Source organism: Numenius arquata, chromosome 16 (genome assembly GCF_964106895.1).
Source record: "Numenius arquata chromosome 16, bNumArq3.hap1.1, whole genome shotgun sequence".
Classification (NCBI taxonomy): domain Eukaryota; kingdom Metazoa; phylum Chordata; class Aves; order Charadriiformes; family Scolopacidae; genus Numenius; species Numenius arquata.
In genome coordinates, this window is record NC_133591.1 from 8598803 (window position 1) to 8612862 (window position 14060).

Genomic DNA, 14060 nt, shown 5'->3' on the forward strand with positions numbered 1-14060 from the left:
AGTGCTCGTGTTGCCTGGGAACTGGTGGGAAGGGACCAAGACGAGGTCCCGCGGTGGCCTCCAAGGAAGCGGCTTGGCGTGTTATGTCTCCATGGTGTTTTTCTCCAGAGTGCTCAGGTTTGTGTCAGTGCTGAGGTTGTCCACCTGGGGTCTCAAATAATTGCATGGTTTGGACCGCGGTTGGTGGTTTGGAGACTTCGTGGTTTGATTTGTTTTTGATCAAAATCCTGACATTGTGAAGGTCAAGGTAAAACAAGCCACCCTCAAGCCATCAGGGTGTCTTGAGGGGACTTGAACCGCAGGGACATCCATGTGTCCCAGCTCTTTTCTGCTGGGTGAAGGGAGCCTCTCCCAAGCTGCTTGCATCCTTAATGCACTGTCAACCCAAAGCTATACCACCCCAGCCATGCATGGACTGGAAAGCAGCAGGAGGTCACAGTGCGTCAATTAATGTCACAGCAGGTTGGTGGCATTGCAGTACATTGGCTGAAGGGCAGGCATGGGGATGTGGCAGGACTTGCAAAGGGCACTTGGCCATAGAGGTGTTCCCCACATTGGCAGGGAGGAGGAAAGGTCCCCTCCACTCACCTCTCGTGGGAAGATGTGACCTTACTGTGGCGCCCAGAGGAGACAGCAGGAAGTTTAAAGCACAGCAGAAATGGTCATTGAAGTCCAACCGAGACAAACTTGGGCAAACCCCAGCTGCTCTGCAGCCTCAGCCAGAGATTCCCTTGTTAGACCCAGGGACCCTCCCCAGGACCCCTGAGGGCTTCCACTGTAAGGGAGGTCCTAGGTGAGGTGGCATTGTCTGGCCCTCGTGATGGGCAGTCTTCCTGCCCTCACTGTGCTCAGCCCTGCGGCACGTTTCCAGTAGAGCTACTGGTGTCCGAGGGGGGAGTCAAGGGCGCCTGTGTGACTCTCGGGTTGGGGCTGTGCTGCTGCCGCTATCAAAGACGGTCTGCAGCCGGGTGGGGAAATTAGATGTCACCCTTGGAATGCGTGAAGGTCACCGGATCCCATTACTGAAGTGATGTGTACAGATCCGTCCTGACATATCCATTTGTTAGCAGGGACCACGCAGTTCGATGGGGAAGTCGGGTATAAACATGTAAATGGGAAAAAGATTTCCAAGCGGAACGGACAGGACCTTCAGAGCATCTTTCCCTGCATATGTATTTCCTTCCTTTCCTTTTCTCATCCCCCGCTTCTCCTTGTTTCACAGGACTGGCTGACAAAGTTTGGGTATCTGCCTCCTCCGGATCCTGTCACAGGACAACTGCAGACGCAGGAGGAGCTCACCAAGGCCATCACTGCCATGCAGCGGTTTGGGGGGCTCGAGGCGACGGGGGTCCTAGGTCAGTGGCTTGTGATCCCTCCTCTCTCCGGTGCAGAAGGATTCAGGGACGGCTCCCAGTGCATCCTGAAAGGAGAGGGGACTTGGCGCTGAGTTGTGGAGTAGCATCATCTGCAGGAAAAGCACACGCGGGTGTAACATATGGCCCAGTTTGCAGCTGTAAGAGTAATTACATGGCTCAGGTGCTTTGTTGCTTTGTGCCTTCAAGAACCTGAGGCAAGCAATTATTTCACCAGACCTACACACCCTTGGGGTTCCCATCGTGCTTAAAATAGCTTTTGGTGTACTTGGAGAAAAAAAAAAAAGAAAAAGGAAAAAAAAAAAGACAAGGGAAAAAAAAAAAAGACAGGAACAAATGCTGATAGGTTGTCCCGTTCAAAGGCTTAATTGCAGCATCACATTGAGTTGAACAGAAGTCCTGATTAAGCCTCCCACTTTGTATATGTAGATACTCTGGTTTCTTCACTGCTGGGGCACAGCGCAGGGGAGGGAGGAAGATGGTGTGGCATCACCCCAGCACTGCTCGCTCCTGCCCGTGACACATAGAGCGATGAGGTGCCAGCAGGGCTGTCGGGGGTCTCCTTGGCTTTCCCCAAGCCACAGTGGCTCTGGGCACCCCCCAGGTCGCCCCTGGCCAGCTAAGAGCACGTCACCCTCCCCGGCGGCCAGCAGGAAGGGGCAGTGGGTGGCTTCTGCCTGACGTGGTGGCCACATCTGGCTGAGCAGGAGCATTCTAAGGCCAGACTGGAGTGACACAAGTTCCCCAGCATGGCCAGGGTCATTCCTCTCAATGTCCTCATTGAGGGAAGGAGAAAGCCAGCATTATCCGGCCCTCAGAAGGGCACCCATCTGCTCTCCTCCCCTCCCTGCCCAGTGCATAGCCACGACCTCCCACTGCGTGGCCAGCTTGCTTCCGCTTCTCAGGACAGAATTAGCAAGAAGCTGCTAATTAGCAGGCCGGTCTCCATCCACTCTGGATCCCTGGCTGCCCTCTGCTAGTCCCCCCGAGCAGCTGCCGCCTGAGCAGTGGCTGACCATGCCCGTCACTGGGACTTTCCTTCCCTGCTTTTAATTGAGCACGTGCAATTATTTCTCTTCCACCTTATCACAAGCTTTAGGAGGCCCAGGAGCAAGGATGGCCTTTTGAATGCATTTGCGTTCTCATTTTTGGAGGGGGTGTTTGAAACAGTCGTGGGGAGCTGCCCTGCGTAGTTCATGGATGTGGGTTTGCATCTGAAAACAAGTAAAGAGGTAAAGACAGCACGGAAAAGTGAACGAACAACTTGTCTGCCTTTCAGCAGAATGGAATAGGAGCTTTAAGCTTCCATTCAGTTTTAAAAATAAATAGGAATGAATATGAGCATTTTCCAAATGAGCTCCTAGCTGAAAAGTGATATAGTTTATTTGCATGCTAATGTTTCTCTGCTTTGTCAGGGGAATAATAGGAAATTCAGCAAGAGAGACTAAAATGGAATAATTAAAAATTTGTTTTAAAATGTAATCAAAGCTGGCCACAGGTCGTTTTCCACACAAGTTTTCAAGATCTGTTAAGTGTCATGCTAGAGGTAACCTGCTGCATTTCTCCTGAAATCAATGAAACTGTCCATTGACACTAACAGCAGACCTAGTACCTAACCCCCACGGCTGTGGGGTGTCGTGTCCCCTTACCTCCTGCTCACGCCAGCTAGTGGGTGCTTTGAAGAGATGGGCTTTCAACAGGAATTGCTGCCGTGGGTGGGTACAGCTGTGGCATTGGAGGGGGGGCTCAGTGCCCCGTGGGTGGCACTGTGGGTGATGCTGGGGCTGGTGCTGTGCCCCAACGGCTCCCCAGCACTGCCTTGTGCTCCACTGCTGCATCATCAGTGCTTCCCTTCCCCTCTCTGTCCCCCTGAGATGTCCTAGCCCACCATTCCCGTGATTTCTATTGTTTTTTTCCTAACCCTAGACGAAGCCACGCTGGAGCTGATGAAGACCCCTCGCTGCTCTCTGCCCGACCTCGCCACCACAGAGACCAGGAGGAAGCGATTTGCACAGGCTCTCACCAAGTGGAGCAAAAGGAACTTATCATGGAGGTACAACTTTATTCTCCCCTACTGAACTCTTGCAGAAAAGGGCTCATCCCACGCAAACCTGGGCCAAATACAGCTTTGTGATGAGTTTCAGAATGATGTGCTAAAATGTGTCCCTCCACGCTCCCAGGACCTCACAGACTATTTAGTTAAATTCTGCTCCTGACAGTTCTATCCTTGATTTTTTGGACCCATTCGGTCACCAGCTGGGAATGGTGTAGATTTGGCTGGTGGATTAACTGGGAGGTTTTTGCTGCGTTGCAATGGTTACAGCATAATTTCTCCTGCCTTCTTTGGGACTTTGCTCTTTCTCAAGCAGCTGCCACAGACTTGGCTCCGTACAGATGGGGCTGCTTCTCTCTCCCCACTTGAGCCCAAGGGTTGGGAGCATTTTTTGGTAACAGAGTCACTTTTTTTCTTCTAGTCCTTTCTTTAGGGGAGTATTTTACCCTTGACGGCAGGGAGCAATGCGTGTGGGTCAGTCTGAACCTGTGACGTGCAGAAGCTCAGGTCTCTTTCAGAGGCCTGGCAGTCATGCTGCGGCTCAGGGTTGGCAAAGAAGCTGATCCCTGTCCCACCAAGACTTGTGCTTTCTGGGAATCATTTTTCCTTCCTCAAAGACCGTGTGCTGTAGTTGTTCCTCCAAGAAAGGTGAGCACCATGAGGTGCTTGTACTATCCTGAAAGCACATATGGATGGTATGGAGAGATCTCCTTTATTATTAATAAGCTTCTCTTTGATCCTGGCCTAGTCCCTCAAGTGAGTCCATCTCCCGCTGCAGTAACAGATCTCAACCTGGCTGTTGCTGTTGACACGTGTTGAAACTGGCCTTACCAGGGATTTGGTCCGTGTTCCAGCACATCCCTCTGTGACTCTATTTTCAGAAAAGATAAACATAATTCAGCTTCAGTAAGAAACAATTTTGGCTCATGGAAGACTTCTCATAGTGAAATGACTCACATTATAAAAGGTCCCATCTTGACGGGTCAAAGGAATAAACTTTATATTTCAGAGAGGAAACAATAACTTTGGGCAGACTATAAAACCTGCCCTGATCTCCTGTGAGCTGCCATAGCCAGTGCAGGGGGATGGCTTGTGCACAGCTCTGACCTTGGCAGCTCCTGAGCTGGACAAACCTGAGCTATGTCTTGTGGCGGGGCAGACACGGTGGCTGGGTGGTGGTGGGCAGGAGCCCGGTGCTGCAGGGACCCCCAGGGCTCCGGCTGTGCTGGCAGAGTCCAGGCTGGAGTGAAGGATGGAAGGGGAATAGGGTCAGGATGTTCTGGTGGATGCAGCCCTGGGATACCCCCTGCCTCCCACTCCCTTGGAAGCTGTGGTGCTGCAGCGTAGACTGCCATAAAAAGGGGTTTATGTCTGAGACGATTTTATATGTATGATATAAAAAAATCCATCTCCCGACAAACTCATTTCTGCTTTTTATTCTTTGATCCTTTCCAGGATCTTGGCTTTTGTTCAAGAAAGGGCTGTATTTTATAACTGGAGGCTGTATAAGCCAACAGAAGGCTATAGCATTATAGAAACTCCAACATAGTATTTACATCCAACACTTGAGATTAAAATAGCTTTTTTGAAACAGCCATGAAAATCTGCCAATAGAGACATAAAGTTTTACACACTTACCTTTTACACATTGATTGAAGATTTAAAAAAAAAGAAAACAAAACCAAATTCTGGTATGCCACGCATTTAAAAATTGAAGAAAAACCTGAACAATTGCAAAGCTGGAATAAACACGTAAGTGAAGCTCTACGAAAGGATGGTCTGGGATAGACACCTGCACTGATGGAGAAGGCAGTGTTTGGCAAACAAAGTTTTATAGGCATGCAGACTGCCCGGGTTTTCCCTTTGTACCCTTGAGTACAGCCAGCCTATGGGATGGGAGGGCTCAGGGACCAAACCAGTACAGGCTGCATCCTGCACAGCCCGCAGTACAGCCTCAGAGCATCCCAGTACAGCCTCATCAGACACACACAGTCTTCTATGCATCATCTCCACGGGAAGCTTCCAGGATATTACAGCATATAAATCTTCTTTTCATGTGATTCTTTTTATTATTTTTTTTCCTGCATTGTACATAGGTACCGAGGCACTCAGGAGGCTGATGAGGTGGCAGTAAGATGGATTTGGGATGTGGCTGGAGCGGGGTGTGGGGAGCGGCGTGCTGTGGATGCCCTCTGCTGGCATTGGAGCTGGGAGCTGCCTGCTGCGAGTTCCCCCTCGCGTTTGCAGCCTGGTTTGCCTTTTGCTAACTTTGCTTTATTGCTTCTGGTTATGTCCCGCAGAAGGGGAGTTCACAGCTTGCATCTCTGTCTCTTCCCAGGCGCTTGCCGTCTCCTTGCAGTCATGAGAAGTGCAGCGTCAGGGCTGTGCCCCCTCTCTGCATGCTTTGAGCTCCCTGGGGTAGGGGAAGCCACTGAAGCCCAGCTTTCTAAATTTCCCATTTTTTTTTCTTGCTGAAATCTCAGCCTGGTGCCAAACCGAGCTGACTTTCATCCATCTTTAGTTAAGGATGAGTCCCTGGTGCCACTTCATCAAAGCTGCAGTCTCTGAAACTGCGATGCTCAGGACATGAGGTGCCGGAGCTGGAGCAAACGCTGGCGGCAGGGGAGCAGTGATGTCTGTCAGTCACTGCCCATCTTCGCCGCCAGCATCCCAAGGACACCTGCGGCTGAGGTACAGCACTGCCTGAGCTGAGGTGGGGATTTACGTAGGCGTGGAAGGGCAGCTGCCGGGCAGGTACCACTGGGTAAAGATGTGCAACTGGGGTAACACCCAGTACCATGCTCCCATCCCCACGGTGGACCCGATCCTCCTGCTTTCCTCCCCTAATTGGTGGCATCACACCATGGGACCTCCTAGCCCAAGTTTAGCTGCTCAGAGGCAGCTGAGCTCCCCATTGCCTGGGTGTGAGAGATGCCCAAGGGTGGGGCGGGAGCATCACCCCCCACTGCAAAGCTGCTTTAGGGTTGTCACAACATGCCCATCACAGATATGTAGGAAAAAGCCCAAGTGGCTGGAGCAGAGTGCAGGCAGCCGCCACGTTGGCACAAGCGGCAGCACGGGGGCACGATGGCCAAGGTGGACAGGGAAATACGGCAGCCCCCCCTGGACCAGTTGCTCCTCCCACAGCCTGAGAAACTGGCTGTGAAATTTGCTTTCACCCACCTCTTCCTTCCAGGATGGATTATTCCTGTGCTGGCACCCATTGCTGGGCTGCAGGGAGCCACCGGGAGAGATGTGCGTATTAAAGGACAGGAGAAGAATTATCCTCCCAAAATGCTCAGTAATCTTTGAAAAGTGCTGGGAGGGGTGCAGTGCAGAGTGCAAACAGCCCCGCTGCTTTCCTCTTTGGCCTCGGGGTGTTGCAGCAGTGCTGGGGTAGCCGTGAGAGCCGTGGGGTAGCTGGGGTAGGATCAGGGCTGCCGTGTCACAGGTGGCTCCAGGTGACTGGGAAGGTGCCTTTGCCACGGCAGCAAGCAGCCATCCTTTCCACTCTCCCCTCTTCCCTTGGCCAGAAAAATCAATTTGGGTTTATCAGGCAATCCTTAGCCTGCTGTGTTTGGTAGTTATCAGCATTTATTTTATTTCTTTATGGTTTCAGGGCTGCAGAAGGTGAAGTAGTGCTTTCATTAACCAGCAATTGATTTCTCATGCATCACTTAATACTCTTCCACTTTTGGCTTTGGGAGGACAAAAACCAAAAAGGAACCCAGAAACCAAAATAACCCTTGATGTGGGTGCCCCTCAATAGTGAACAGAGGTAGATCAACCCTCTCTGGCCTCTGCTTATTAACCGGCTTGGACCCCAAATCTCTTTGGCATGGGTGAAGTGAAGGAGGGGACTCGGGGGACAGTTGAAGGATGGGCAGCAGCTGGGTGAAAGTCAGCTTTCATTTGTCTGCATGATGGTGCTGCCGCCTGGGTGAGCTCTAAAAGCAGAGTGGGGATGTTCTCCTCAGCATCCAGTTGTGCCACTTAAAACTACATACAGCTCGGGAGACGCTGCTCCAAGCGATGTGGCTGATGTTGCCCCATGGCAGTCACATCGGGTTGGATGGGGCTGATGCTTCTTGGGGTGTCCCAGCGTGTGGCTTTGCAGAGGGCTCGGGGCCATGTTGGTGGGGTGGCCGGAGAGGGACCGAGCAGCCTTGTCCTCATCACCTTCCCAGTGGCTTGGCAGGGGCCGTCTGGAGGAGAGAGGTTTCTCTCCAATTACTCACATCAGGCTTTTGCCTGCGATTGGAGCTGTGTGGGGAGTCTTAGGAGGGATTAACATCCAAGAAGAAGGAGTGCTGGTCTCCGCTGGGTACCTAAGCACCACTTACTACAAATAATAATAATCAAGGTGGGAGGAAGCTTATTTAGTCCTATGTGCAACTGAATGATGTTAGAAATGTGCCTCCTTTTCAGTGGAACTGGGTAACACAATGCTGACGAACATCCTATCGGCATAATAAGCTTCTCCTAATCTCATTGAAAACAATTAGCAGAGCTCCAGCAATCAAATCAGATGCTGAATTGAAAAACCCTGATGGGATTCTCTTGAAAAATAACGGTAGTAATGAATAAAGGATGGGGGATTTTTCACTTACACCTGCAGCATGTTAATAAAATGTGGGTCAGCTCAGAGGTGCAGGGCCTTTTATAAGAAGCAAAATAAGTATTGATACTGTTTCTGCCTTAATCTAATGTTTCTGGAGTCAGGGGTTGGGATGAATGCTAATAGTGTTTGTCTCTTTAGACAGGATTTTTCATCCACTGTCCTTTTACAAGGGAGAATAGATTTATTATCCTCATTCTACAGCTGGAAAGGGAGGGAAAGAAAAGGAAAGCAGCTCACGCATTCAAGCAGGGCTTGAGGAGGGAAGAGCAGATAATACCTTGAATCTGAGTCCATGCCCCAAGGCACCAAGATCTTGGAGACAGGTCATAATTCCTGGATTAAACATGGTATGTTTTACACATATAATGACTTGTTCAGTAGAAATTAAAGGAGCAAAGGATTTCCTTAAGTGCGGAGGAGTGTTGTGGAAGATGAAGACACCTAGTTAAAGAGTAACTGGAAACCAGGTGGCCTTTTATTTTTTTTCACTTAGAGGTTTACATCCAGCCACAATCTCTTCTATAAATTAAAATTGCCTGAAAATTGTCTTTTCTAATCCTGTGCTCATACTGTTTGTACCTCCGTGCTGCCTCCTTTACAAGTGTGTTTTGTTTGAAGTCCTATGATTATCTGATGCTACGTGTATGCCAACTGATTTAGTTTGGTAGTTAAGGTCTTTCTTTGCCCAGAATAGTTTAGGGATAGCAAAGGTGTAGATATGTGTGATACTTGAGTATTTGGCTGTGATGTGTTTTGCCTGATTGACCCATCTCATTCCCTCCATCTCTAGGATGGGGGTCCCAAGCTGTTTGTGAGATTTCTGCTTGTTCTCTTGAGTCCCTTTTTGTTCTGTCCTGGAATTAACCCTCACTGGTTTTTCCCAGGTCAGGAGGTGCTACCCACCTTGGGCTGCGTGTCTCTGAGGGCATTGGATTTATGCAGGTATTTGTGAAAGCTAAAGCATCCAACCTCAGTTAGTGAGTTGTCCCTCCTCCCCTTCAGTAATCCATGGTGTCTTCCTGTACCCAAATCACTACTCATAGGAAGAGCTTGAGTGACATGAGGTCCCTTTCTGACACCTGTAATTATCTCTAGAGGTTTAGTCGGGTCATTGCTTCACACTGGTGCTGGGGAGTGGTGTAATACTGAGCGATGCTCTCCCAGCTATTTTATGCAGGAGGGCAAGTGAGGTGATCATAATTGTTGCTTTAGCCTTTAAAAATCTGTCAAGCCATGAATATTTCATGAACACTTTGGTTGGTGTGCTGGTACACAAGAAATAAAGTATCCATTATTACTGGGGTAGAGCTGGCCAGAAATTTTCCAGCAGAATTGGTTTTTGTCAATAACTACTTTGTCAACAGTACGTTTTCCTGGAGTGTGTTTATTTTTGTCAAAATTGTCAGTGAAATATTATCTAAACATACTCTTTTAGAAGCCAAGGTGCCTCGTTGCATCTTTGCCTTTTCACCTCCTCTATTAAATCAACAAGATTAGGAATTCTTTTTCAAGGTTTGGTTATATGGGAAACATTGGCTTTTTTTTCATTCCAGCTCAGGCCAAAAGGGAGGTTTGAATCCTGCAGTTGCAGGGCGGATGCTGGTGCACAGCTCGTCCTACCTGGCTTCTCTTCCAGGACAAGGCAGAGCTGAGGCCCTAGGGATGCTGTGCTGGTACAGAGAAACCATAAGAGTCCTGTGAGGTGTGCAGTGGTGTCGTAAGCCCCTGCTCATCAATGCTTTTCCTACCAAGAAGCCAGGCAAGAGCTTCTCAACTACCGTCCTCCATCAGATAGCCCGTCGCCTGCAGGCAATAAGCTGCAGGAATTTTGAATGTGATTTACATAAAATGCATCCTTTCCTCTTCCTCCTTGTTATGGATTGCAGTCTCAGATTGCTGGCAGTGTACTGGTTTCAGAGAATATTTTATACCTCTGGCAGACGTGCTGGGAAATATATGGAGGCAGCAAATCCGTACTGGATTTCTGTGTGTGTGTAATAAGAATGAGCAATGACCTGCTGTTTGTTGCAGGAAAACTTACAGTCCTGTTCATGGTACAAAGGCTTCAGAAGCCAATAATCTTTGCATATTTGGGTTGCACTTGGAACAAATAAGTGGTGAGAAAATAATTGCCCACAGGTCTGAAGGGGAGCTTGAAAAAAGAAATGGGCAAGCTCTGGGAAAACTCTCACGGCATTGACATTTTCAAGGCTGGGCAAGGGTAGTCGTCTTAGGCATTAACAGCAGTTTGGCATCAAGTGTGGCTCTGAGGCTGACTGCCACCTGGTACAGCAGGATCAGGAGGTATCAGGATTCAAATCCTGGTTGTCTTTCCCACATGTGGGATGTTTCAAGCACTTGTGGGCAAGACTGGCTCGGTATTTCCAGAGGACCCAAACTCAGTCTGAAATCCTCACAGCTCTGGAACAGAAATGATTCAGAGACTTAAATAAAGTGTGTTGGGGCTTTTTGGAGAAGCACTAAGACCTCTGGAGTACTCACTGAGGCTCTGTGACACACCAGGCACCTGCAGAGCGCTTTCTGGTGGTCCTTGGAGAAGATCTTTCATGCTACTGCCCTATCTTCTTTTTTGCCTTCTTTATTTCAGAGTTCGCACCTTCCCAAAAGAGTCCCACCTGGGCCATGACACAGTCCGAGCCCTGATGTACTACGCCCTGAAGGTCTGGAGTGACATAACCCCACTGAATTTCCATGAAGTGGCAGGTAACAACGCTGACATCCAGATAGACTTCTCCAAGGCAGATCACAACGATGGCTATCCCTTTGATGGGCCTGGTGGGACAGTGGCACATGCTTTCTTCCCTGGAGATCATCACACAGCAGGAGACACCCATTTTGATGATGATGAATATTGGACTTTCCGATCATCAGGTAGGTCAGGGTGGAAGAGCTGTAGCCAAATGCAAGGGCTCCCAAGCTTCCCTTTTCTGCTCTGGTGGATAGTGGTTTAGCCTCTGCTATGTCTTTACTCCGGGCTTGGGGATTCCAACACCTTCTTCTGGTTCCCCCCTTAGCCTTGCTAGTGAAATGACAACAGCCAGTGCTGAGGATCTTCTGTGTTCCTGGAAGCCTCAATGGCATCTTGTGTTTCTCCCCATCATATCAGCAGTTGCAGAGCTCCCCATCACCCACCCATCTCCTCTGGGACCTGGAAGGTCACAGGTTGGTTGTGTGGCTGTTGGAGATCTTGGATGGGGACTGCATTCTCTGACTTTAGCATCTTTTGGGTGGCTTCACTGCCCCATGTCCCGGTTTCCTATTTTTAAAGCATATTTATAAGCTGACCTGCCTGGAAAAGGGCTCTGTGGTCTGCAGGGAAAAAGCCCTCTGTGAACGCTAGGTTTTTCCTGCTATCTTGTGTCCCTTACGTGATAGGATGGTTACAAGTTACAGTTTTATTATTTTTTTTCTTTTATTTCATCTCATCTGGCTAGAACAGAGTTTTAATGAGCAGAGGGACTTTCAGAAGTATGTGTGCCTCAGCTGCGCGAGCCATCTGTGGGGATCAGATCCCCAACCTTCATGTCGGGCACGTCTTGACAGAGTATCTCCTCTGCAGTCACCAGCTGCTAATTTACTTGTCACGCCACCTCCTCCACCAGCCTCCCAGTGGGCTCCTGCTGCTTCAGCTTAATGATTTCACTTAGACCTAATCGTCTTCTCTGGAAGCAGCTAATACCTTCTTTCTCCCCACCGTCTCCTCCCTTCTCACCGGCTGACCTCTGTCTATCCCTGCTGAGTGTTCGTGGGTTGGAACGTTCACCAGGCATGCTAGAGGTGGTCTGGGGTTAAGGCTAAAGGTCTGGACAGGCTGATCCTTCAGGATTCAACCTGCTCCTTGGTTCATGCTGCTGTGCAACCCCAACCGATGTCTCTTACAGGGAAGGAAAAAAAGAGCAGCTCTGCTCTGCAAACATCCAGGGCAGAGGCAAGCACTGAGGTCTGGTAGCTTGCTGTAGCAGATGTGTTACGTGATGAAGTAAGGAATGGTGGCCATCCTGTAGCTGGTGGTTGGGAACGTTCATTGTGAAACTGGCTTGTGTGGAGGAGCGAGCTCAGGGCCAGCAGGATCCCTCCAAGCATCACTGAGGGACAAGGGGGATGAGCCTGACGGAGAGAAAGCTGCCCTCTATTTTGAAGGTCTTGGAGCTATCCAAGGTTCATCTTTTATTTATATTGTTCTCCCTAGCGATTCAAAAATAACAAGTTGGTAGGTGATATAAAAATATCCCCAAGGTTGTCAGTTTGGCATTAAAATGTCAGAAAGCATATGTCTTGTTCTCTCCTAGTGCCGGGAGAACAGCACAGGTTATAAAAATCCTGGCTGTTTACAGACACTGTAAATAATAGTCATCAAGGAAAAAGCAGAATTCAGCAAAAATATATACCCCCAACACCCCAATCCCAGTGGGGAGCACTAAGGACTGTGCAGGATCAGCCATGGCTTTTTCTGCCCAATGTCTCCTTTGATGTCTCACCCTTACTGCAGCTCAGGGAACGTGGGGCTCCCCTGAGCTCTGACGAGACCTTTCCCACCCCACTACCTTTTTATTACAATATTTGCAACCATGATCTTTGTAAGAACTGTAGTTAAAAGCATTCCTGCCCTCTGGTATTGCTCTGCAGGGCATGGTTGTGCAGCGAGGGGCAGCAATCGCACGAGTGCTTGGCCCAGCTGGTGGGAATGCACTAGCAGGATCAGTCCCAGACGGTCCTGGGAGTAGCTCCTGCTTTGCTTTGGGTGGTGGTGTAGGTTTGGAAGCAGACATTAACCCCTGTTGAGATCTGACCTGAGCATCTGAGGCTCTGGAGAGTATGGGATGGGTCCATGTGTGGGTTTGAGGCACTTGAGGCTGGGCTGCAAATAAGGAAATTTGGGGAAAAAGAATAGAGCAGAGATAGCCCAGACTGAGGAAAAACAGTCATCAGATGAGGTATCAGTGTTCAATAAAGTCTTCCCGATGCCCAGTGTGGCGTGTGAGGGTCAAAGTGCTTGCTAAAGGGAGCAGACCCTGGAGCTGCAGCCCCACCAGCACTAGGTGGGGAAGGAAAGAAGATGGGCAAGTCCTCTGGAAACAAGCTGGACGTGGCCACCTGCCACTTCTGCCATTCTGTGTCAGGAGAGCAGTTAGATGAGCAGTGTTGGTGGCTGATGAGCAGTTGAACAGCTCCACCTCTGTACATGTGCAGGAAGGTGTTTGTGGTGGATTTAGCCAGGGCAGCAGCGTGTGATGCCAGCGTTGTGCAGGCAGGGAAAGCCCAGCCGAGCACTGTGGGCAGGCGGGCACTGCCAGGCGCTCCCTGGTTCCTTGGCACGTGGCTTTGCTCATTATCACAGGCTCCGATGAGCTTCTGGCTAGCGACTGCAGAGATTTGGTATTCTGGGCATCGCAAGGACTGTGTCGGCAGCTGCTGCGGGGCAGGCGGGAGATGCAGGAGATGACTGCTCTGGCCCAGCTCCTGCAGCGCCGGTTAGTGGGGATGATGGATGGCTGTGCCGAGGTCATTATCTCAGCCATTCGTCCAGGTCTTTCTCAGGTGCCATTGGTGATCTGGGAATAAGAGGGGTGATTCCCCAGGCTTGTGTGGGGCTAAGGACTCACACTGTGGGCTGAGGGCTGGCTGGGTCTCCTTTTTCCAGGTGGAGAAAAATGTCTTTTTCAAGCTTCACCTATTCCAAAGCTTTTCTTTCCAGTTTATCCAACATATACCTATACTTTTTCTTACAGCCCTTACAGCCCACCTAAACCCCCAAAATACGTTCAGCATGTAGTGACTTTTATTTCAATTTTGTCTTTATTTCCAGATGCTCATGGGATGGACCTATTTGCTGTAGCTGTCCATGAGTTTGGCCATGCCATTGGCTTGACCCATATCTCTGCCATAGAGTCTATTATGAGACCCTACTACCAAGGTCCGGTGGGGGATCCTCTGAAGTATGACCTACCTTACGAGGACAAAGTCCGAATCTGGCAACTCTATGGTAAGTTTG

General features: G+C 49.7%; 1 protein-coding gene across 1 annotated transcript in view; it reads left to right on the forward strand.

Moving 5' to 3' along the window:
• Window positions 1–14060, forward strand: part of MMP17 (matrix metallopeptidase 17) — a 66866-nt gene that overhangs the window by 41830 nt on the left and 10976 nt on the right. Inside the window, exons 2-5 of the mRNA XM_074159678.1 lie at window positions 1223–1355; window positions 3300–3426; window positions 10656–10939; window positions 13875–14051. Coding sequence (XP_074015779.1) covers window positions 1223–1355; window positions 3300–3426; window positions 10656–10939; window positions 13875–14051 — 721 coding nt within the window. The remainder of the gene's footprint in view (window positions 1–1222; window positions 1356–3299; window positions 3427–10655; window positions 10940–13874; window positions 14052–14060) is intronic.